The sequence below is a fragment of the Mucor velutinosus genome (genome assembly GCF_035048745.1).
Source record: "Mucor velutinosus strain NIH1002 chromosome Unknown tig00001542, whole genome shotgun sequence".
NCBI lineage: Eukaryota > Fungi > Mucoromycota > Mucoromycetes > Mucorales > Mucoraceae > Mucor > Mucor velutinosus.
The window spans coordinates 1,483,747-1,508,199 of record NW_027041924.1 but is presented as its reverse complement, the minus strand read 5'-3'; the positions used below and the strand labels follow the sequence as shown (position 1 = coordinate 1,508,199).

At 40.7% G+C, this 24,453-nt stretch overlaps 8 protein-coding genes across 8 annotated transcripts; 3 read left to right on the top strand and 5 right to left on the bottom strand.

Annotated features, from left to right (window-relative positions):
• Positions 1–1,874: 1,874 nt before the first annotated feature.
• On the top strand, positions 1,875–3,831 carry ATC70_005175 (uncharacterized protein; the record flags this gene model as incomplete). The annotated part of the gene is made up of 6 exons (XM_064824472.1): positions 1,875–1,893; positions 1,947–2,014; positions 2,072–2,144; positions 2,232–2,544; positions 2,607–2,697; positions 2,755–3,831. 6 exons carry the CDS (start codon positions 1,875–1,877, stop codon positions 3,829–3,831), a joined length of 1,641 nt encoding a protein of 546 aa, XP_064677408.1.
• Positions 3,832–3,971: 140 nt separating this feature from the next.
• FAA4_3 (long-chain fatty acid-CoA ligase) lies at positions 3,972–7,536 on the bottom strand (the record flags this gene model as incomplete). The annotated part of the gene is made up of 5 exons (XM_064824471.1): positions 3,972–4,013; positions 4,074–5,278; positions 5,349–5,766; positions 5,849–6,229; positions 6,292–7,536. 5 exons carry the CDS (start codon positions 7,534–7,536, stop codon positions 3,972–3,974), a joined length of 3,291 nt encoding a protein of 1,096 aa, XP_064677407.1.
• A 994-nt stretch (positions 7,537–8,530) lies between these two features.
• RAD16 (DNA repair protein rad16) lies at positions 8,531–8,961 on the top strand (the record flags this gene model as incomplete). The annotated part of the gene is made up of 2 exons (XM_064824470.1): positions 8,531–8,647; positions 8,701–8,961. 2 exons carry the CDS (start codon positions 8,531–8,533, stop codon positions 8,959–8,961), a joined length of 378 nt encoding a protein of 125 aa, XP_064677406.1.
• Positions 8,962–9,209: 248 nt separating this feature from the next.
• Positions 9,210–10,178, bottom strand: ATC70_005172 (uncharacterized protein; the record flags this gene model as incomplete). Its single annotated transcript, XM_064824469.1, has 2 exons — positions 9,210–10,032; positions 10,087–10,178. 2 exons carry the CDS (start codon positions 10,176–10,178, stop codon positions 9,210–9,212), a joined length of 915 nt encoding a protein of 304 aa, XP_064677405.1.
• Positions 10,179–12,486: 2,308 nt separating this feature from the next.
• PNP1 (Purine nucleoside phosphorylase) lies at positions 12,487–13,264 on the top strand (the record flags this gene model as incomplete). Its single annotated transcript, XM_064824468.1, has 4 exons — positions 12,487–12,559; positions 12,620–12,814; positions 12,895–12,924; positions 12,987–13,264. The coding sequence occupies 4 exons, from the start codon at positions 12,487–12,489 to the stop codon at positions 13,262–13,264; spliced, it is 576 nt and encodes a 191-aa protein (XP_064677404.1).
• Positions 13,265–13,790: 526 nt separating this feature from the next.
• ATC70_005170 (uncharacterized protein) lies at positions 13,791–16,052 on the bottom strand (the record flags this gene model as incomplete). The annotated part of the gene is made up of 6 exons (XM_064824467.1): positions 13,791–13,970; positions 14,063–14,239; positions 14,296–15,718; positions 15,776–15,851; positions 15,915–15,953; positions 16,016–16,052. The coding sequence occupies 6 exons, from the start codon at positions 16,050–16,052 to the stop codon at positions 13,791–13,793; spliced, it is 1,932 nt and encodes a 643-aa protein (XP_064677403.1).
• A 212-nt stretch (positions 16,053–16,264) lies between these two features.
• On the bottom strand, positions 16,265–17,826 carry ATC70_005169 (uncharacterized protein; the record flags this gene model as incomplete). Its single annotated transcript, XM_064824466.1, has 7 exons — positions 16,265–16,451; positions 16,513–16,666; positions 16,727–16,892; positions 16,945–16,978; positions 17,041–17,427; positions 17,487–17,677; positions 17,746–17,826. 7 exons carry the CDS (start codon positions 17,824–17,826, stop codon positions 16,265–16,267), a joined length of 1,200 nt encoding a protein of 399 aa, XP_064677402.1.
• Positions 17,827–23,290: 5,464 nt separating this feature from the next.
• Positions 23,291–23,827, bottom strand: CCA1 (CCA tRNA nucleotidyltransferase, mitochondrial; the record flags this gene model as incomplete). Its single annotated transcript, XM_064824465.1, has 1 exon — positions 23,291–23,827. The coding sequence occupies one exon, from the start codon at positions 23,825–23,827 to the stop codon at positions 23,291–23,293; it is 537 nt and encodes a 178-aa protein (XP_064677401.1).
• Positions 23,828–24,453: the final 626 nt, after the last annotated feature.

The window sequence follows — 24,453 nt, the reverse complement described above, 5'->3', positions numbered from 1 at the left end:
GAGCAGATGGTACTAGTAAAACTTTTTAAATTACTATGTGAATTCGGGATGTATATGTAGTGAAAGTTGTAGAGGGTACTTTGATTGAGTAGGGCATGTTTGATGTGGGGTTATTGAGGGCGATGTCAATGAGTAATGACGGAAAATGTTCAAAATGACCGGTTTCAAAGGGCCATACCGCTAGATTTTACCAAGTGAACGAGAGCTTAAGGATTAGTAGCTTCTGTTTCTTTTTCAATTCTCTACACGATGGTATAGTTTTTATTCTCAAAAATAATGGAGAAAAGTTGTCAGGAAGTAGGTTCTAGATGAGAAAGGTTGTTTGGTGTTACTCTGACGATCTAAAGCGTTGTCGAGCATGATGAACCACTGCTCAAATGCGTCCGATATTCTCTGTATTTTATAAATGTTGAGCAGTAAGAGCGAATGCACCAGTATCGTCTGACTGTACCGCTGTAAAGTATATTCATTAGAGGGAAGGGAAGTGTCTAGAATATTTCCCGTATACCGTTTACAGATCTTAGTGAGGCTCTTATATCGACCATATTTATGCAATTGCGTGAGATATTATGCTTGACCTGATGTTAGAGCATGCCAAATTATCAGTGCATAGTATAGAGTATTCGTGATTTAATTCACCCTTGAAAAGCATCAAAATATTCTTCCTCCCTCTTTCATTTTCCTCGTTCCATCTTTTACTTTATGACAACTACTGCATGTTTACCTGCAAAGCCTTCGCTCAATGTCTTTTAAACATTATGTAAAGCTCTAGGACACAGCCGGATGACGCTCAGTTTGTATAGGGTTTGAAATGACCCCGCATAACGAGCAATGTTTGGACGTAAAGTTACGTTAACCAGCGATGCGGCCAAAATTCGTATTCCCCACGCTGTTCTCACAAAGAATCTAAGAAAAGGACGCTGGATCAAACGATTGAATTTCCACATCTGTACCAATCAGTATCTAGAAGAGCTCACCGCGACTTGATCATGTTGGCCTTGACCTCACGCACCAATACAATGTCAGGTTATGTTCAAGATCTCTCGACTTTTTAAACAGCATGACTGATATAGCACAACAATCAACAGATAAAGTCAACAAAATTAGGATAGTGTGAACAGTTTTTATCATTGGCATTCCTCAAAATTTAGCATTGCTGTATAAACAAAGCCTGCAGCAACTGCAAATAAGTGGTCTGGCAGATTGGCTTTTGAACACAGGGCTCGAGGAGTTTTCAGGATGAAAGATGTGTTGCACCAGCAGAAACAGACTAGGGAATCAGCAACGCCAAAGATGAAGCGGCCAGCAAAGATGGACCAACTGAGGACAGTTTGGATAGAATTCTAGATTCTGCCCGCATTTACAGAAGCTCAAGTTGATAATCAATAAATGGCAAGAAAGCTCAAACATCTTGATGAATGCAACAAGTGAATAAATTGCTTTGCTTATCACCATTCCATTCCATATATGGCGATGGCCTTGTTTCAACCAGAATAAAGCTTAAATTATTATGCATTTCAACATTTTTCTTCCATTTGCAAACACATAAATACAGAGTCAGTGCCAATGTACATGTGATCTTGCTTCAAAGCATTCCTTCCTGATACAAAATATAACTTTCTCTATGAGCATTTGAATGATTTAAATTACAAAAAAAAAAAGTTTATTTGTTGTTGCTTCAGATGATTTAATTTAAACATGAAATCAAACAAGGTTGTACAGAGCAACTCCTTTATGTTTTGTTGCATAATGTTGTACAAAGCAAACCAGTCCATTCATCGAGTTTCTGTTAATTAGCAGCAAAGTGTGTTATCTTTTTTTTTTTTCTCTCTCTCTTTTCTTTTCCTTTCATTCTTACATTAACACTAGGAAAAATGAGTAAAAGATCATCCAGTAAGTTGAATCATCTTGACTATCTGGCGTAACATCTCATGATTCAATGGCAGTCATTAAACCTCTGACAACAGAAGGAAGGCAGCCCACATCGTCCTCTATCAAGAGCCACAAAGAATCCGTAAGCATGATAGCCATTGCTACCACTTATAGCCTACTCACCTCTTTTTATCAAAAGAGCATTCAAAAGCACGCTCAATTCTGGGACAAGACCAACAAAGGCTATATTTCTCCATTGGACACTATATCAGGTATTCAGAAAAAGAGAGAAAATGTTTATATGACTCCAAACTGGGTCATTCATTAAAACATGAGACACTCACACTTGTCTAATTAAGGTTTCGTGACATTGGGTTACAGTGTTTTGTTTAGCATTGCTCTTGGAGCCTTTGTGGGCGTCTTCTTATCTCTTTCAACTCAAACTGGTTGGTTCCCAGATCCATTATGCCGTGCTAATGTCAGGAATTTGATCCAGTCCAAGAAGCAAACTCAAGGTGCATTTGACGAGGATGGCGTATTCAGTGCCGAAAAATTCGAAGCCCTGTTTAGTAAATACGCCAAATCAGATCCATCTGGCAAAACAATCACGATGCCCGAGTTGATAAGAATGACTCAAGAGCAGGAAAGATTAGGCAGAAACGTCAAAGCATGGTTCGTGTTACCCTTTTTTTTGTCGTGTGGCATATATAGCGTGTGTGCTGAACATAATGTAGGGCAACAAGCATGGTGGAATTGTGTACAGCCTATTTTTTCATCGGTCATCGTGGCAGTATCACCAAGGAAGATGTTCGCGCTGCCTACGATGTGAGTACTATTATTATTTTTTTTTTCTTCGAGCATATACTCATCTGTCATCTGTAGGGCTCATTATTCTACCGCCTTAAAGATAACCACAAGCTCATGATTCAGGACAAAAAGCAAACGTCTAGTTTAAAGGGCTCTTATCTTTCAAAGCCTGCCAGCCCCTTGAGCGTCAAGGCACTAGAGCATCGTATGCAAGTAGTATTCAGTGCATTGCAATCGAAATCCTCTATTGCCGCTGAGTACGGTGTGCATGATTGGGTATCCTACATTCAAGAGAGAACCAATTCTATCAAGGACCATGCTCTTCCACGTGCCTTGAGACGCCCAACCTCGATTATCAGTGGCGTGGCGACTCCCAAATCTACTGGAAGGGCCCACGCCAAAGAGCACGATGACCCCTCGACATTGTTTCCCGAAGGATTAACAGGAGTTGCCAAGGCAACATCAGAAGCGGCTTTAATGGGCACTGAATTCCTGAGCTCACTTTTGCGTCATGGAGCAGATGCATCGGACAACAGCAGCAAGGCAAGAGGCATGCACGGCATCTTTAGCGATGATAGCGGTGAGGTCAGCATGGATCATCATCGTCCCATCCTCTTTGGTAGTGTGTCTACTGAGAACCCTGCCATCACAAAGGAGAATGATGCTGATTTCCCACCTTTACCAAAGCGTTCTGAATCGACAAGCATATCCAACAACGACTCTCTGATGAATGGGTTCTTGAAGAGCGATGATAGTCATGCCCATGAATGGATTGCTGCTGGATTAACTGGTGTTCAACAACAACAACAACAACAACAACAACAACCTGAACATATTAAAAAGACATCCAACATTCCAGCAAAGCAAACACCACCAGAGCAGCCTAAACCAGTTGCACAAGAACCTAAACAACAACAACAACAACAAGATCACGAGCAAATCCCAAAGGCGTCTCTTACCCCGCCACCAGAAGAAAAGCTGGACGCCACTACTATTGCTACCCCTCCCAACACCACCAAGAAGCCCATGGTATCATCTGCACCCACAAACAACAAAAAGGTAAAGAGAAATAAAAAAAAGAACAAGATGGGACAAGTTTCACCTACTAGCAGTAGTGATTCTTTAAGCTATCAAGAAAAAGATATCTTCTAACACCCATGATGTTTCTTGGACTACAGCTTAAGAAATAAATCCTAAGTCAAGTCCTCTTCTCGCTGTGTATTCTGATATTATATTTTACATGGCTCTTTTTTTTTTTTTTTTTTTTTTTTTAATTCAATAAAATAACGCAGTTACTTTTTGCTATGGCGATGCTGTAGAAAATGAGGGAAAAACTAGAGACATCAATTTGCATGAGTAAAACAAACAGTTACGCAAGTGTATCGTGATTTTACCTTTTTCTTGTGGGTGCTGGGTGTTGTTGTGGGATCGCCAACAAGTTGTTCTTGTTGCAGTAGCGTAGGCGGCTTTGATTTGCTGTCGCTATTCGACATGAATTGGTTGCGTCGCTTGCCAGGTGTGCCAATTTGGCCTAGTTTCTCCACCATTCTACCAAAGAATCGAGCTGGACGCGTGGATGAAGAGAGAGTGGATGTGCTGGATGCAGGTTGTAACAGACCAGCTGTTACTACGGTTGTGGATGTGAACGATGGTGTTGCGTGCGTGGGCTGATCCAGGTCAGTTGCAGCAGCGTGATTAGACTGAACAGATCGCGTGGATGAATTGCGTTGTGCCAACTTGAATATCATGGAATCTCTGCTGTTGCTGGGTCTGTTTTGGCTCATCGATGGTCTTCGGCTGCTGTTTCCGCTGGTACAGCTCTCGCTAAATGTGGTGGATGGCGAGTGAAAGATGGGCGAGATTGTGTTGGCGTCCGAGTTGTTGTCTCGCTGATCGTTGATGGGCCTTGTCAGTGAAATGGCAGAGGAAGGATGCAGATTGGCGTTGGGAAATGCCTTTCTGCTATGCTTGGCAGATCCATGTCTGGTCATACTGTTGGCTCTCGCTGTCAGAATAGGCGTGGTACAGACATCATCAAACTTGGTGTCCACTGATTTGCAGCGCGTATGGTATTGATTGAACTTTCGCTGTGTCCATTTCTCAGAGACAACACTGTTGGTGAAGAATTCACGGAGATCGCTGATGCTGGACTGAGAGCGGAGGCCGGGAGAAGCAGCAGCCCCTGTGTCGCCGCCGCCAGAAGCATTGAAGTGGCCCAATACAGAAAACTCTTGCGTACTGAATACGGGGTGAGATGCACGGTTGATGGATTTAGACGGCTTGTTGAAGATGGCAGACTGCGAAAAGCTTGTAGATCCATTTGGCATAGGGAAATGAAGGGGCGTGTCGTTGTAGGTGGATGATGCGTCAATTGCTTTGTCTTGATATTGCTTTGGTTGAGCGTACTGATCAAAACTAGATACAAAAAGCTGCTCCAAAAGATACTCATTGGAGTCCACGCTGCTCGAGTAAAGTGCTTTGGATTCTTTGATGGCAGTTGCTAGAGCTTCCATCCAAATGTGCTTCTCCAGTTCACACATGGCGCTCAATTCCAGTGTATTCTCATCACTGCGCAATAGCCATGAACAAGTAATGGAGCCTGTGGTATGTCAACATTGTGCATATATATATAGATAGATAGATAGATATAGATACATAGCTTTACTCACCTTCAGCATTAGGTATGTTTTCAATTTCAAACTTTCGCAAAGGAAACCAATATCTAGGCTCGTACTGCTTGTGTTTCTTTGCCTTGGCCATGATCATGTAATGATTGAACAGAGCACATCCAATGCGCTTTGCCTTGCTATCGCCTTTGCAGCGCACCTCAAGCGTACCAATCAGTGTGCAAACACCCAAGGTACTGAACCATCGCTTGGGGAGACACCAATCAGAGTCTAATCTAGATAGAAAGAGTGCTGTTTTTCGCTTTGCCTCCATTTTGGATTTTTCATTGTTGATCTTGGTAGCAATGTCGTGTATCGTGTTTTGAGCCTCTGATAGGATCTCGTATTCCTCAGAGTCCTTTTGTGTAGCCTTGGTGATGCTTTGTAGCAGGAGTCTATATCTGAATATTCTTTGAAATGGCTACGAATCCGCGCGAGTTAGTTGCTGCTGTGCTCTCTCCTCTGGGGGGGGGGGGGGGAGAGAAAATTCTCACTGTACTTACAATAATCAAATAGTCATCAAATTTGAGTCGACTGAATCCAAACGACACGCGATGAAATGTGTGCAACCTCTCAATCAAGTTGGCAAATTCAACGTTGGTTTGCAGCAGCTCATTGTACACAGACACTGCATGATCTTGTCGAACACAATAGTCGAGGTAGATTTCAAACTTGGGCGCCCACTCCACAAAGCATTGAGCAATGTTCTTTAGGTTTCCCTTGTAGAAGATGCCGTTCTTTTCTTCTTCTTCGTCACCGTGCGCTTCAATCAGGGCCTCGGTGAACTTTTCCTGAAACACAAGTATTTCCATGGAGTTTCGTACCAGAATATCGCTTTCCTCGGGTGTTATACAAGAGGCCTCCTTGATGATGGCCAAAAAGTGCTACTCGCAAGTATGTGTCAACAACCAAACATCTGAGAGCTAAACCTCGCTGGCAAACTTACTGTACAGAGGATACCCAAATCACGGCTATAGGTTTCCTCAGTCTCCATCAACTCTTTGACGGCATTCAGTCGCTTGATGGACCGTCTCTGCTCCAAAGATCGAATCTCGTTCTTTTTCGTCGTCTCTTGTCGCTGCTGCTGTTGTTGCTGTGACAAATCCATCATGCTCATGTTATGTGGCTTGTTTAATTCAATGCTCTCTTGGTCATCTGTGCTCATAAACAAGTCATCTGCACTGTCCAGTTCCTCTTCCATGGTGATGAATCGTGGTTGCTGGCGATTTGGAATGGCTGTGGTGGCATTCACATCCAATACCGTGGGTTCCCTTGGCTCCTCCGAGCGTTGCTGAAGCGATGGATGGTCGGGAATTATTTTATGGTCATAATGTACAGCGTTCTTCTTCAAGGCTGAATGCGATGTAGGAGATGGTGGTGGTGATGGCTCTTCGTTGGATACAATAGCTCGCTGCGGTGTTGAATCAGACGGTGTTGAATCAGTAGATGTGGTTGCTGCTGCAGTAGTTACCTGCTTTCTGTGGCGAGACATGGATGCAATGCTGGTGGATACAGCCAGCTTCTTTTTAATGGATTTTCTCGTAATGGCATCTGCTGTCGATGCTGTGATTGCTGAAGAAGAAGAAGAAGAAGAGTAGTACTCTGACGTGGCTAGGCCGGGCACACTATGTCGCTTGCTCTTGATCTTGGCTACAGCTACAGCAGGCGAGTCTTCCCCGTCTGTTGAGGTAACTGAAGAGGGGGATCGGAGCAGACCAGAAACAGGGTTTCTCTCTGCAGGAACAATGGCTGACGATCCAGGTGTGTCTGATGTATGTGTGTCGATAGACACTGCTTTACTGATCAGTGTCAAATCACCTGTAGATTGTCCGAATGGATGATGATCCTCAAACAAGGAGGATGTTTCGGAATTTATATCACTGGAATCAGAGATGTAATCCCTGTACATGATGCCAGAATTCAATTTATGGCTCAATGCGGCGTTGGAGAGTGCATTGGCAGCCAAAGCAGCTTGTTTGTCAATATCTTCGTTGGACGCTCTCAGTGGTTCTGGTAATGTGAGTGCGGTTACGCTGGCTTTATGATGATGATATATGGATTTGGTAGTCGTAGCAGTGGTAATGACATCCTCACCTTCATCAGACGATGATTCCGCAGAGAAATTTATGCTGTTGTTGCTTTCAGAAGCCAAATACTCGGTCGATGTTCTAAGAAGAGCAGCATCTGTCATGCTGTTTGAGATTGTAGGTATAGAGAGGTAGAGAGAGAGAGAAAAGGTGTTGAAATGGGGAATAATTTCCCTATTCAATTCAATATTGGGATCATGTCGTTTAGCTCCTCCCCCTTTTTTTTTTTTTTTTTTTCAATGTAGTAATTCATGAAATGCTCCGGATATGCAACTGAACCATAGATGCAGTATTTGTTAAATGGTCTTTCAGATTTATCGGTAGTATTTTGCTTCTTCTTTAATTGAGCTAATTCTGCATGTAGACTTCCCAATGTCGAGTGACGAATCCATCACTGAATCAGAGACTCGGTATTTCACGCTAACATCGTCTATGGAGAGGCATACATGGCACTGAACACTGCATGAATAGAGTTGGTTGTATCAAATAACTGTGGATTTGTTTGTTTGCAAATCGCCGAGATCCTAATGACAAGATTCTTTGTATGAGGTCAGAGATAGATAGGGCTGATATCGTTGTTGTTACAAGTAAGTTTATATGCAAATGCTATTTGTTTGTACAAGGTTTGCTAAGCGATATGCAAATCAAGATAGCCTTTTGGCGCTTCCATGTATAGTATGAGCTAGCATGTGAGCTATGGGACACATTTCAAGATGTGAGACACCAGGCTCAGTTTCATACAAATGAATCCTAATATCTCTTTGCCATGGAAAAGGCAGCACATGGTATACATGGTATTTGTGGCTGGCATGGCAACCAAGGTACCAAACGAAGCTGTCAAGGTTGGCATTTGGCATCTTAATAGCATACATCCATTTACACGGCGGTTCAATTCACACCTTATTCGATACAGGACATTGATGACGCAGAGTCAAAGAAGGAATCCAAGTCGAAGTTGTTGATTTAATTCTGGGGTTAAAGATGAAAAATTGCAGTCTGTCCATGTGGTGCCTCACTGAAAAATAGAATTATTCTACACCCTTTCTTTCTCCCCACTCTCTCTTTCTCTCTCTCTCACTCACTCTTCACTAATATACAATGATTCAACAAGGAGTCTTTGCTGTTGCTGAGCATGCTATTACCACAGCTTCTGCCCCATCTGCTGATGCTGCCAGATCTCGTGCCTTGGCTCTTTATAGAAAATGGCAAAAATCTGTAAGTTATGATTATCTTGATTACCCCACATTCTCATCATCTACTCTCTTTAGGTTCCTGATATGATGAAGCTTCACGAAATCAACTTGCCAACCTCAGCTATTCGTGCTAAAATTCGTGAAGAATTCGAAAGACACCGCAATGTTGAAAAGCTTGAAGTTCGTGACATTTTGTACGCTAAAGGACAAATGGAATACCAAGAAGTTATGAACGTCTGGAAGCAAAACAACCATATTATGAATTATTTCCAAAAGGAAGAAGCACCACCCAAGCCAACAACCTTCTTGGACAAGTTTTATGAAGGCAGATTTTAAAAAAAAAGGGAACGATCAACTATACACAATACACAGATTAAACATAAAAAAGTATCAAAATATCCACCTATTTTTTATTTTGATGATTCAATCATGTGGAAGACAAAGCAGGGAAGCGAAGGGGGGGGAGGGGGAGGGGGGAAATGGTTATTAGATATAGAGAAGGGAAAGGTGAAAGGTATTAGTAGTAGAGGATCCAGAAGAACTAAAGATGGGAAAGGAAAAGGAGGACAAGAGACGAGATCATTTTAATTGAGTGCAATCATATCCCAACCAGCAGTGATTCTATTCAATCCACTCAACTGCAGTAGACTATTTCTCAATTCCTGTTGTGATAAGAATGTCTTTGGACATTCACTGCTTTGAATCGTTAATCTCTTGATCCATGGAAATAGCGATGTGTCCTCCAAAAGCAATTTAAACAAGGCCAATTGTTCTCTATCCAACGTCAAGCGTAACTCTTTGAGCGCAGGAAACTTGGTCTTGAAATCTCTCCATAACTGATTGTATTGCTGGCTGTTGTGACCCATCAATGCAACATGCAAATAATTCACATTTGGAAATTCAACCTCTGACGTTGAGAGTAGGAGAGATGAAGGAAATGACGGCAAATCTATCTTGGTGAGTGTCTTGTGAGATGCTGATAAGAACCCTAATGTGAATGCTTGCACTATCTCTATTGGACGGATGTGTGCATTATATGATTTTGTCATGATCTGGTTGTCATCTGCTGCATCACGGATGGATAATGCCTCGAGTTGTGTTTGAGGATGCTTAGATAACCTGCCTAATAGTTCAGGCTGTAGTTCATTTGGGACATGTAAATTGATGGTCTTGATTGTATTTGCTCTTTGCTGGGCTTCAAGTATGTCTGAAATGATAATGAGACCAGATCTATCAGTGATGCTTGCCTGGAGGTTGTGTGTGATGAAATAGTTGTTGCTCTGTTTCAATGCTAGCCTCAGGAAGCCTAGCGATGCATTGTGACAGTATGTAGGTGCTTGCAAAAGAGTGATAGTTTGAGCCCGAGTGAATCTGTCTGCTACAGCGCAAGAAAAGAGCTTACAGGCGCTGTCAAATGAGAGTCAATGCCGTTATTCGGGAATATTTTGAAGGGAAACTTACTGAGAAATGGGTGCTAGATCGAGGTGATTGTCTTGCTGGATGTAGTCAAGGATCAGTAATTGCAATTCGAAAGGCAGTTGCTGTAACCGCATTATAGATGTTGTTTAAAAATGAGGATTGGAAAAGAGGGAAAGATTTGAAAATGAAATATGGGTATGTCGTATAGACTGCAAAGAATGAGAAACATGTCATATGTAATAATTATTTCCTTTCTTTTTATGGGTAAAGCAAAATAGAGGGGATCATGACTACAATTTATGTCATTTGCCTTGTAATATTCTTTGTTCATAGTAGAATTCCAGAACAATGAAATGACCACATTCTAATAGCATTTCTGACTACAACTGCAGTAAAAAAGACCCTACTGAGGCATCTTTGATAATACAGACATGCCGGATGGTACAACATTTCCTTCCGCTGCCGCTCATTCTACATGTGCACGTTATGCAGATGCAGTATAAACATACAATTTAAACAATGACGCTTATGTAACACTACGTTGCATGCCATGAAAACGGCAACTTGTGTCACTTTTCTCTCCTAAATTGAAGACGGAATGGAAAGCTGTACGATCATCTTGCAGTTCTTTTCCTCCAAATCAAACTGCTGTTGGCAAGTATAGACTGCAAAGTGCACCCAAAACGGGTCCTTTTGTCAACGGCAGTACAACAGTGAGAAAAGCATCTTCTGACGCAAAGGTGAACTGTTTTATGCGTAGAAAATGATGGCATAAGGTTGAACAACAGAGAAAAAAGACCGTTGTAAAGGAGTCAGAACATCCAATTCTCATTGCGTTTGTAAACAGCTTCAATGTTTGACTTGCCCAGTGGTCCGTATATATCACATTCTAACAGCAAAACGAACCATCGTAAGAAGATGCAGCATCTGAACATTGGGAGAATTAGATGCAGAAAGACGATAGGTAATTGTTGGATCTACACAATGAGTAGTGCTACAGCTAAGACTGGTGCAGATTTAGTACATGGTGGCGCACTATCACCATTGCTACCCCTACCTTGTTCGATCCTATTATTATTACTTTCTGGAAAGAGTGTAAATGGATAGACATGCCTATCACTCGGATCCTTCATCTAATGACAGCAACGCTATGTCCAATAGACCGATCGCCTCAAGAAGCGGGTTCAGTGTGTTCAATTGCTTCAATCGCATTGCCTCTTTTGTGACAATACTTGTTGGAAACACTGTATTTGATGGTGTAGTAGCTGAAACATTTGCTTGTGAAAATAGTATAATTCAGTCAAATGATATACCAGATATTATATCATAAATAGCACGGGAAATCCAAGACTCTACAAGAGCTAGCAGCATCGGATAAATGCTCTAAGTGCAAGATGTACATTACACCCCCCCCCTGAAACTTGACCTTACACACCCCAAAGCTTAACGTCAATGAAATCAAGGAACAGAGAAGAGTTCATATCATTAAATAACCTTCACCAATTACAATGTATTTGTTGAATTAGCATCAATTGAAAGACGGATCTTGTTTGGCCGCTGAAAGCTGTTGCAGAGCAACATCTTTTTGACACATTAGCATTTTACTATTAGCTATGCATATACAGTATAGCTCTGCCCAGGATCCTTTATGTAAGCTAACCATTTGAATCTAATAGATGTGTTTAGCTATCGTCATAATCTAATAGAAAGATACACAGTGTCGGCTGATTCAATTGAATACCGGAGGGTCATGGTACTGACGCCAGAACGACATCATGAAAGATACGTTGGGAAGGATGATTTATGAAATTTGTTTTTAGTCTGCCACCATCGAAGGGCGTACCTAATATTTTGACATGATCAAATACAGACTAAAAAAAAATGTGACAAATATCCTATATAAATGGGGTGTTTTGCCATCACCATGGATACCATTATGGCCAAAGTATCTGCAATGGGATACCTTTGGTGAAAACTGACTGATACAAAGACAAGGTTTAAAGACTGATATATATTCTACCAATACATGATGGACTGCAATATACTAAATAAACAAAGACGGATAGGATGGCATGTTAAGTGCAATTTTACTAGTGAATTGAAAGCATTGAATTCTATAGTAGAAAGAGCGAGTATAATGCAAATGCTGCTGCTTCAATGTTGGACAGAATAAGCTTTTTTTTTCTGATTCTTTACATCTTGATTTCGATATTACCAATTGCAAATCTGCGAAATCGTGCGAATTTGTAACTGATCCACCAATCGCATGCATATGGATGAGTTATAGATGTAGAGTCACGGATCTCTCGGGTCTTGTTCAACCATGGCAAGGTAATCAAAAGAGCATTGTCTGTGTGCTCCTCTTTTTTTTTTTTTTTTTTTTTTTCTCTTTTTCTCTTTTTTTTTTCTCTCCATTATCCAAATCGAAAACATTCATTCAATATGTCACTTCAAGAAGAATTAAACGCATCCCGTGTGGCTACACCTGTTGAAAACGATGGCATGAGCTGGCCCAGTAAGTCCAAATCTGACATAAAAGGAAATACAAGTGAATATTAAGTGTGTATACTCAAAGGTTTGGGTGCAAGACAGCGTCGTGATGAAACTCCTGCACAAAGAGAAGAAAGGGAGAAGAAATTGGCAGAGGCAGTAAAGACCATTTTGGCATGTATTGGTGAAGACCCTGAAAGAGAGGGCCTTGTAAAGACCCCCGATCGTTATGCAAAAGCATTGATGTTCTTTACTCAAGGGTACGAGAGAAATATTCATGGTAAGTCAACGGGTGTAGCAGTGAGTGAGTGAGTGAGTGAGTGAGTGAGTGAGTCTAACATTCCCTGTGTCCTTGGATAGAGGTGATCAATGATGCTGTGTTTGAAGAAGGTAATTATCTCGGAGGCTGGGAGATGGAATCGAGTCATTAACAACATGCGCTATAAATGTAGATCATGATGAAATGGTGCTTGTCAAGGATGTTGATGTCTTTTCACTATGTGAACATCATATGGTTCCCTTTATGGGAAAGATCAGTATCGCTTACATTCCCAACAGACGAGTGGTTGGCCTTAGTAAGCTTGCTCGTATCGCAGAGATGTTTGCCAGAAGATTGCAAGTTCAGGAACGTATGACTAAACAAATTGCCACCGCTTTAATGGAGATACTGCAACCTCAAGGTGTTGCTGTTGTCATGGAATGCTCACATTTGTGCATGTGTTCAAGGTAATGTCTCTGAAGGCTGTGAGAAATTTTTTATCAGTAACTGATCCCAATTTCCCACCCTTGTTTAATTGTATTTCCAATAGAGGTGTACAGGTAACACGAGATTTTACCAGTGTCTTGAAATTGTATAGAATTTAACACCAATTTGTCACTAGAAACCTGGTAGCTCTACTATTACAAGTTGCATGTTGGGTGTATTTAGAAGCAGCCCAAGAACTAGAGAGGAGTTCCTCAACTTGATTAGACGATAGACGGAGAGAAAGGCAGAGAAAGGCAGAGAGAGAGAGAGAGAGAGAGAGAGAAAGAATAGATTAATATATATACATACATACACACATTATACAATCACCCGCAAAGAAGACCAGTGCAGCCACTACCATCACTACCGCAAATGCCATCACCATATTCATATTACAAAATAAACAAACGATGTCTTGAAAAAAAAAAAAAGTGAAAATTATCATGATATTATTGTTTAGAGGTATATATGAGCAAGTATATAGACATTAAGTTTACAGGAGATAGCAAGTCTAAGAGAGTTTTCCAGAGATGACTGCTGATTTACACAATTGCAACGCTTTCATGTAATCGCAATTAGCTTCTTGAACGTATGGCAATAACTGGGATCTTTCAATGTGGGGCAAAATACGACACAGATCATCCAATACGACCTTTTCTTGGGACAAAGTAGACTCATTGCCGCTATCAATCTATCATGGCACACACACACACACACACATACATACACACACATTAGGGATCGAAAATAAAGTTGGGATGCATTCAATTTTTTTTTGTTTACCTTTTCTAGAGATCGAATGGAGGAAGCCTTGTTGCTGTTACTACTATAGGATCTCATAGAAGTCTTTCTGCCCAAAGACGAAAAGAGGCGACCGGGTCTGCTCTTTTTCAACTTGTGTGAGGTTTGAGATCCACCATTTGCCGATTCCGAAGATGAAATGCTGCTGTTGTCTTTGAACTATGCATACAAGATGTGAGTATCACATTCAATTCATCAACCAAGCAAAGACGTACCTCTGGTAAAGACGTGCACGTTGGTGTTGTTGTCACTGTAGTAACTTGACAGGGACGGCTAGGAGTATCAATATGCTCGTACGGAATTTTTTTTTCCTGTGCTGTGGTATTAGTAGAGAATTGTCGATTTGGCAAAAGAGCATGTGCAGCGGATATAATGTCAGTAATTTGATCATCTTGCTGAGGCTGGATCAATGGCATGGGCGCACTAATCATCTCAATGGATTTTTTGCTGGCTGCGCTGCGAATAGACAAGTTTTCTGATGAAGCAGAGTAGATTAGCAGCTCGTCACCAGCCATCTTGTTCTTTCTTGATGCCAAGGGATGTAGCAATGATCGCTTGATGGTTGGCTTTCTTCCAGCATTGGTTGACTGCATCAATTTAGAGTTTTCTCTTGTAGGTGCTACTCTCGATCTCTTGATCCAAGCTCTCATGCCGCTGTTGGCATTGATGCAATGTTGAAAAGCAACGTTGTAGGCATGCATTCTCTCTTTCTCGCCATTCATCTTCATTGTATGATAGAGCGTCAATGGATTATGACGGGGTCCATTTCGATGACTCAGTGTCAAGCAATCCGACAAGCGTGGAGGCAGCTCTTCATCCTCGTCTTTGGTGGTGTGGCGTTGCATCAGCTTTTGTGATTTCAATTCCTTGGTGCGCTGTTCCAAGAGATCCGATAGCCCTTCGTTTTCATTCACTGCCTTCTCTTCAAAAATGGTTTGAAATGTCACCAAGGACGTCAACAGATCATCGCCAGTGCCTTCATCCTTCCAAGATATCTGATAATTGTCCTGTGTTGCTTTTTCCAGCAGTTCATTCGTACTGACCGTTGTTCTCTTTTGATTTGTTTCCTCCTTTTTTTCCGATTCATCCTGCTCAATGCGATAAATACTATCCTGTTGTGCGTAGGCTGGTCTTGGCATATGCTTCTCATATGACTTTAATGTGGGAGTTTTTCTTAGTGTACTTGATCTTTTCGGTTTTTGTGTTTGTTGTTGTTTTGGTGTTACTGGTGATGCCGACGGAGGAGATGTAGGCGCTTTGGCGGAGGCCACAGGCGATGGTGCTGGTGGCGATACAGTGGTTGTTATCGCTGGAGGTGTCATTTCTAAAGGGGAGGATGAACAAGTGGAAGAGGAGGAGGACTTGGCTTGGGTTGATCGGTTTGAAAGGTTATTCGCATTACTGGCACTCTCAATCTTTTTTAAAGGTGTATACACATCAGGAGGAGGTTTTACTGTTGCAGGTGTTGCAGTTCTGCTGACACCGGCCCGTCGTCTTTGCCGTTGACATTTGTAACAAGCACATGCTTGACTGCCTGTACAAGCAGTAGAAGAGTTGTTGGCTGCAGCTTGCGAAGGAGATGCTGATGATAGTATGGATTGCAAGTATGAATCACTGCTGCTATTCATTGTGGTTGTACTAAAAATATATTGTACATTAATATAAAATTTAACCGTGTGCTACATTGTAACTTACTTGTTGTTCATTATGGCAGGGATTTCGTCTACTTCAATTTTAGTAGATTCATTGTCGGCAGCTGCCTGTAGGTTCACTATGTAAAAGAAAAGGTAAATAACTCGCTCAAATGGTGTATGATTTCAAGCCCTTGTTTTACAATCTACTTTATTCTCGAAATGAAATTTTTTCACCCAATCTACATAACCGCAACTGAATAAGCAAAGGTTTCCATGTGTTTCTCTCATGTGTATAGTGTACCTTGAGTTGATACATCTGAATTGATTGCGGTGGTCATTTAATTAATAAGAAAAAAGAGGAAAAAAGGGAAAGAAAAGCACTCTATGTTTAGGGGAGCAAGAACAAGAAGAACAAGAAGAACAAGAAAAAGAAAAAAAAAAAAAAAAAAAAAAAAAAAAAAAAGAGTATTTGTACAATTCATGGATCGTTTTTTTGTATTTATTAGTGCAATGAAAGCATTCAAAGCGTAACACACACATGCTGTTTGTATCACTGTGATTTGCCCTTTTTAAAATAAGCAACCGCTTGCTTGTAGAGATCTTCATCCTCGAATACATCAGCAGCTGTCATGGCAAGGCAACGGGCTGCTCGAAGCGTCTTCTCATGTGCTTCCTCTGTAGCTGCTGCTGCTGCAAATTCAATGGTGTGGTTGGCAGCTGTGGTACCGATATTAAATCTATTAATAATCAAGTCATCAGTCTACCAGAACACGTTTTCTGTCTATTCATCATCTTTACCCAGCATGAATACCAGGCACAGCATAAGTAATATTGCCCATATCAGTACTGCCGCTGACAATCGATTCCTCCATTTGACGAGGATGGAATTGGACGCCCTCAGCCTTCATATGATCTTTATAGGTCTCGGCCAACACCTCATTTGTAAAGACATCTATAGATATAGTTCGTGTCAATAAAATGCATCCTGCTCCTTTTTGCGATTTATAAATACCATCAATTTGTCCACAAGGAGCCCAAGTAATCTTGTAGGTACATCCAGTAGCAAGTGCAGCAGCCTTGAAGCATTTTTCAACCTTCTCTTTGAGCTCTTTCAGTTGATCGCGAGTGACAGAACGGGTATAAAAGTGGGCAGATGCATAACCGGGAATCACATTAGGCTAAATTGTCGAGAGTTACACACATGAATCCCAGATCTCCAATACAACTTACAGATTTGCCGCCCTCTTGAATGATACCATGAATTCTACAGACAATAAATTAGACATGCAACTCCTATTCTCCTCGCCTCCTCGCTCAATACTGTACCTGTTGCTTGTAAGGGTCTGCTGTCTCAACATGGCTACATTGTCAAAGCCTTGCATTAAAGCGTCTAGCGCATTCACACCTTCCCAAGGTGAAGCTCCAGCGTGCGATTGTCTGCCAAAGAATTCAACAGTGAAAGAATCCAGCGCCAAGCATTGTACATAAAGACCATCACCAGGACCTGGATGCAACATCATTGAGAAATCAACCAACTTCTCCACAGTACCACTCTGGACAAAGTTACATTTACCGCTGGTGGATTCTTCTGCGGGTGTGCCAAACAGGTACACTGAGCCAGACATCAAATCTTTCTCCAGGACTTGTTTGATGGCTAAAGCACAAGCGACACCTGAAATGGCAATCAAGTTGTGACCGCAGGCATGGCCAACACTACATAATGTATGAGGCGAGTTAATTAAGGTGCATGATGTTGACATCATGTTACTTACCCAGGCAGTGCATCATATTCACTGCAGAATCCAATGCGGCGACCTTCCTTGCCATTGGTATATTCAGCGATAAATGCGGTTTCTAAACCAACAACACCTCGAGTCACCTTGAATCCCTTCTTTTCGAGGTAGTCTGTCAATAGCTGGAATGCTTTGAACTCCTTGTTGCCTTGCTCGGGGTTATCGTGAATCTAGCGTGTGCAGTAATATTTAGAGACGCACACATCCGTTGCATATTTGTTTGTCCACACTGTCATACCTTCAAACTAATGTCTCGAAGCTCTTGGCTGTGGTGGTGGATGGTATCATTGATTACTTGGACGATATCTTTGGAAGCCATTTGGTATAGTTTGCTAGCTGTTCTTGAACAATAGGCGAAAGAGGGAAGATCGAGTTGGATTACAGGTGCAGTCTATTAAATATTTAGGTGGGAAAACGATAACTAATGGATTTGGTTTGTGTGGTAAAAAAAAAAAATAAGTTGGTGTTGCTCACAAATACATGTCCGAACACACGGCGTCTTTTGTCAGTTTATGGATGTTGCTCTTTGGTTCATCATTGCGGTGGCAAGATGCATGCAAGTAGTTCAAGTAGAGTGCCATGTCAGCCTGGAGATGATGCTTTAAACAATAGACCTGCAAATTTTGATTCATCTAGTATAATGTCGCATTTATGAGCCTATTCATCTGCAATTACATGATGGCAGATTGAGCTAATTCAAGTTCCTTCAAGGTACCACAAATGCAACTGCTTGATGACACAAAAGTGTAAACTTTTGACCTATCTTTCTGTGCTGCCTCCAATTGAGATACGATTACAAAAGTGACATGTATATCTTCATATCTTTGATTAGGAATAACTATATCATTCTTCTATTCTACAGTTACTGTAAATATGTATCTTGATTGTGTTTAATCCTTTGGCTGACCGAGTTGGTTGGTCAAGTAGGATAAATGCAGCTTAGTTTGGGTAGACTTGATATGTATTCAAGAAAAACATGATTGCCAGTGAAGCATCACCCAATGATTCAAATCAAAGAAGCACTACAATCCACATGAGTTTTCTGCATCGGTTGTAACAATACAAATCTCCATCATTTTTTTATCAAGTTTACATCAAGCGCTTGGCTGACTCACAGTTACAAATAACTCCAAGCTTAAGGTGGTTCTTTATGTTCGCTTGGCTTTGGTAAGACCCAATAACCTACGCGCGCTACCGCTTGCCTTCATCCTTCTCGTCAGATTACTGAAGGCTTCATCGGATATCCTACAAATATGGGCTTCCTAGCTCTACAGTATTGCGTTAGAACCAACCAGACCCATGGATTTGCCTTTTTTTTGCGATACTCTACAGCTGTATCAATGGAAACAACTCTTAAACTGGTAAACAGCATATTTGCGTTACCTCTTATTACTCAAAAGCCTACAGATCACAGCAAAATTGTGCACACTTGATCCGTGTTTTCTCGTGTTAGAAGCCGTTTTAAGTCGCCAGAATGTCATCACACAATTGCTCTCACCTAGCACTTACTTTCTGACACCGTTGCTCAACTTTTTTTGGGACCAAAAATACATCATCAAAAATTGACCAAAAAGCATGAGGGGGTGCCTCATGGTTTCCATTAAAAACTAAACGATCTCGTTTTTCGCCTTGAAAATGAAGACTTTTACTATGGCATGCGAGCCTTTCAGCACTTCGGGTGGTTTCCTGACCTACGCTTCGCTTCGGTGGAAACCAACCTACGTTCAAACGGCTCGCGCTGCCGCGGGCCTTTGGCTAATATCCCAAAATTAATATAGCTAAAATGTTAGAAGAAGAACCCTGATTGTTGATTGATATATAATCACTAATCATATGAGTGTTTATGCTTCGGATGGTTCTCACCGAAGCGTAGCGAAGGTAGAGAACCAACCTGCGCAGCGGCAGCTCGTACTATAGATTGCTCTTGCGTATTTTATCAAAATACTGCTACTTTCATTTTGACCCTCCACTTACACATAGTAACCCTTCCTATTATCTGTGGATCTGATTCTTATGTGATGTTCTACATCCATATACACGTAGCTACTTCATATACGGGCAAGCAGCATACTGGTATTCCCACTTTTTAGTCCTTAGTGTCCCTAATACAGCAAAAAATGAGTGCATTTGAGCTGCATTTTCTTGCGTTCAAGGCCGTTTTAGATCGTCAGAATAGCCCCAAATGGTTGCTCTCATCTGGCAGTTACTTTCTGACACTTTTGCTCGACTTTTTGGGGACCAAAAAAACATGGTCAAAAATCGACCAAAAAGCATGAGGTATCCCTCATGGTTTTCATCGAAAATCAAACGATCGCATTTTTTATCTTGATAATGGAGACTTTTACTATGGTATATCTTGAATCAAAATGTTTCTATCAATCCAAAGCAACCTCTGAAATTATCTTTGTGGGACTTTGATATGTAAAATTTCGACATTTTGGCCATAAATCTCTTTTCATATTTTTACAAATCATTCAATAAGTGAATCCAAAACATCTATTTTACTTAGTACCATTGGAAGCGCCTTGAAAAGCACTCCAGGAAAGCTTAAGGAAGCATGGGGTGATTATCATACTTCACTTAGTCGAATCTGCAAAAATAGCTCGATCGAGTCCAAAATTATCAAAATATGTCCAATCTGGAACAGACTATGATTCTGGGTTTGAATTAATTTTGGCTGGTAGGGCCAGCTGGAAAACTCATGCCCTTTTCATAAGGCAATACAGTAGTAAATGCCCTTGAAGCGTATAGAAAGTAGGCGGCAGTTCATAGCACTATCTTTTATGATGCTATTTTATTGCCTTCTATATCGTTCATAATGATATTTTATTGCATTCTATATTTAATAACGTTAGTCTGGACATTGACGATGCATGGGTTGCATAAAATGTCTGCAGTAAGTAGTGAAATCTCTGAGGCTCCGAGCCGTCGTTCAAAGAAAACGTTGGTAGCATTGAGCAGAGGAAAGAGGGTAGAAATAATAGTGGTTTTTATTGATTGATTGTAAAATCATTATTCTCATATGAGCCAGGTCTGATAGATGCCTTGAAACTCAGGTTCCATATTAGGATTGTAAAGTGCAAAAGGACTGAACATTTATTATGTTATGATATTAAATCAAAATGTTTCTCTCAATCCAAAGCAACCTCTGAAACGACTTTTATGAGGCTTTCATATGCAAAATATAGCTATTTTCGCTAAAAGCCTCATTTCAAATTTTATTAAATTGCTCAATAATTTCAGTCAAAACACTTATTACAGTTAGCACCATTGGAAGCGCCTTGAAAAGTGCTTGAAGAATGTATTAGGAAGCGTAGGGTGATACATCACAGTTTATATAGTCGAATCTCACAAACTAGATTAAAGAAGTCGAAAAAAGACAGTATCTGTCCAATCTTGAACAGAAAAAAATAAACTGAGTTTGAATCGACTTTTGCAGCGGCTTGCTGCTGGCTGGCACAAATGCCTTTCTGATGATGACAGTGATGATTGTGATGCTGATTAACTGGGGACAATCGAGTTGAAAGGACAATCGAGTATTTTGGATACATTTTTTTTGGGGAATTTCGCCTCATAAAGATGTCTTTTGCTATGACAATATCTCAAAAAAGCCGCTATATACCTTGTACAAGTCCTGTATTTATTTATGACCAGCTCTATGTAGCCATCTCATTAAGAGTATCAGCAGCAACGAATGGCATGACAATTATAATATCAGAAGATGGAGATTGTGAAGTACGAATGCTACATAAAACTCGAACTTTCTTTCACATCGTCTCAATAATAGGCCTCGTTTGATGTCGGTGTAATCAAAAACGGTGCTGAGGGAGATACCTCCTTTCCTCCTCCTCCTCCTGGCTCTGATATATGATTTCTTTTACTACTAATAATTGATTGTTTAAAATCTACTTGATATACCAAAGCTTTACCATATCTGGTTTAAAATTTCTTCAGCGAGAGCCCACAGGACGACGCCGACATCGAGCGTAGCGAGATAGATCGGCTAGTGCTTGGATACGCTATTACGATTTCATCCAGCCTACCCAATATAGATGGTCTTTATGAAATCTTATAGATCGGCCCAGCAGGAACACGCCCGATCAAGCATTTACATTTCAAGACAGTGATGGAATTGTGTTCAGAATTTGTTGCCACTCGTGGTGATTATCCAGTACTGGATCTATTAAAGGCCATGTATGAGATGTCTCTTCTATTGACGCTATCATTGATGTTGCTGAGAGCTCTCCCAACAATCATGAAAACCTTAATATTGTCGTATGGGCCTCTACCCAGATTAGCATTGCGCTGCAAACAAACCATACAAACACTAGAGTTGGATTTCCCAACTGTGGCAATGGAAAAGAAATCGATTGGGAGCTTATGAACAGAGTGAATGAATTTCGCCATTTGACATCATTCACATTAGCAGTTGCAATTGGAACTATTGTAGTTCTCAACAAGATTTTGGATACTTGCCCTCATTTACGAGAGTTCTCATTAACTACACCCAACTGGCAGTATTGCAGTGATGATAGGCTTGATATGAATCAGAAAACTGGCAAAACTTTTCTCAGTCTACAAACATTGAAAACTCGAGGTGGTATTTACCTATCCTACGTAATAGAACATTTTCTCTACAAGTTAATCAGTCTTGAAAAGATCCACATTGTCGCTACTGCATACGATTTCTTCACAACTCATTCAACGAGTAACAGTAAAATAACTAATCTATACGGTGGAGAAGGCCAATGTTTAACATTTCATCTTGTTTGATAAAAGCTTGCTCCAGTATTAAAATCGAAAATGCAAAGGATATCTATTATAGTCGCATCAAAGCTGTTTTATATATATATAAATATGGCATATAATGTACACTATTCAATTTTACATAAACTTGCTCGAAAATCGGATCATGCAAAAATTGACAGCTCCCATCTTCTCGGCTGATGGCGAGTTTCTCTCCTTTTTTGAATACAAATCCAAATAAAAGATTGTGAATGCCACTCCTTGGTTTACAATAACATTGAGGACATGATAATCAAAACGTATTCTACTTTCAAGTTGTGATCTCTCAGATTGGAGCGAAGAGCATTTTTCTCTTCATATTTTGAATTTACTGATCTGGCTTGAATTAAAGAACACTGAAGCCTATTCGTTGCTATCCATCTTTGAGAAGCTTTCGTCAATGATGCCAATGTCTTTCTCAAGAAATGCGACCTGGATGGGTCCAAGATTAGATCATTTGAGAGGATGAGGAAAAGGGGAACATGAAGTAAATTTCTTTGACATGTGGCTTGTTGATCTTCAAATGTCAATTTGTTTGAACGGGTTGATATGGCAACAAAACAAATCTCTCAAGCGCAAATTTCGAGAATGCCATACTAGAAAGCAATCAACCATGTCACATTAACATATCCAACAGTACTTTTTCTGGACAAAAAGCTAATTATCATGAAATTTTCAAACCACAATTTGAATGGTAAAGTGATTTTAGTGATTTCACTCGGAGAGATACAGATTTATAAACCTCAGATTGTGAACAATAATCGGAAATGTTCAAGCGGACATTAAGTTCGTAAGTTACCGTAAAAATGTCGTTTCTTACGCGTTCCCGTCCTCAAGATCCTCAAAAACCCTTTTTCACTTTATACCAAAAACTTTAAACGAAAAAAAAAGACCTCCTCCGCAAGATGGAAGAATGTAATGTATATATTATTTATTGGACTTAATTAGAATGAATTGTGTGTATATGTGTGTGCGTATTTGTGTATTGGTATGTGTGTTTATCGCTGTGGTTCAACCCTTGATTTGTTTCTACCGAGCCAGCGCTTACCTTTGGTCTGTAGAGATGAACTATGTGGAGATTCTAATTTCGTAGTGTGGAGGTGCATAGGTTCCAGCGATCCCTCATTGTGATGATTTGCTGACATGATAATCCTCTTGATCTTTGGCCAAAGCTTGCTCATTTTCGATTTAGTATCACTGGTATCAGCTTGATTTGCTGATGTGGTATGAACCATGGTAGGTTGCTGAGGAGGCATAGATTGGATGATGGATGTGGGAACTGGTCTGGGCGAAGTTTGAGCTCGACGACGTCTGGCCATATATGTAGATGCTATGGCTGGATAGTTGCTCATACCTGGCAGGGGATCATCATTGACAATATTGATGATCGAAAATGTGTTTGATGGAGGAGGGGGTGGGGATTGATCCAATGGAGTTGCCAAGGCAACTGAATCCACACTATCTTCAGTTACACAAGAAGCCAATGAGAACCGAACTGTATTTGTATTGTTGTAATCAAGTGCAGGCATTGCCATGTTGAGAGATATATAAGGATAGGAAGGGGTGGCTATGGTGAATGAGTGGATATGAAAGAAAAGAAAAAGACGTATAGGCACTCGGCATGAAGAGAGCCAGGTACTAAATACTATGTTTAAAATATCCGATCTTTGAACGCTGTGTACGCACGCACACACATACACACACATACACACACACACACACACATCTGTACAAATAAAGTAACCTATTTTTGCACTTTTTGTGTTCTTATTATGTGTACAATAAAATCTCACTCTCTTCTTCTCCTTTCTATAAATTTTCTCAGGAAGAATCGTTGAATAATGGCATTAGCATCGTTTCCATTGCTCGTTCGACGCTGGAACAGATCAAAGTTGCATCACAATGATTATAGCAAATATGCTCAACTAGTGGAATATGTAAGAATCGACAAGGTTGCATTTGTTTGTATATTAATTTGGTCTGTAAAATCATGAAATATTTTAGATGCCAGAGGATGTTTTCCTGACTCGGTTAAAAGCAATTGACAAACATGTCTACAATGAATACCCGCATGTTTGGATTGATACATATCTTTTTCTAACTGCCATACTGCTGGTAATCGCAACAGCTGCTTTCTCGGTTGTCGCTCGAGCAGCAAACT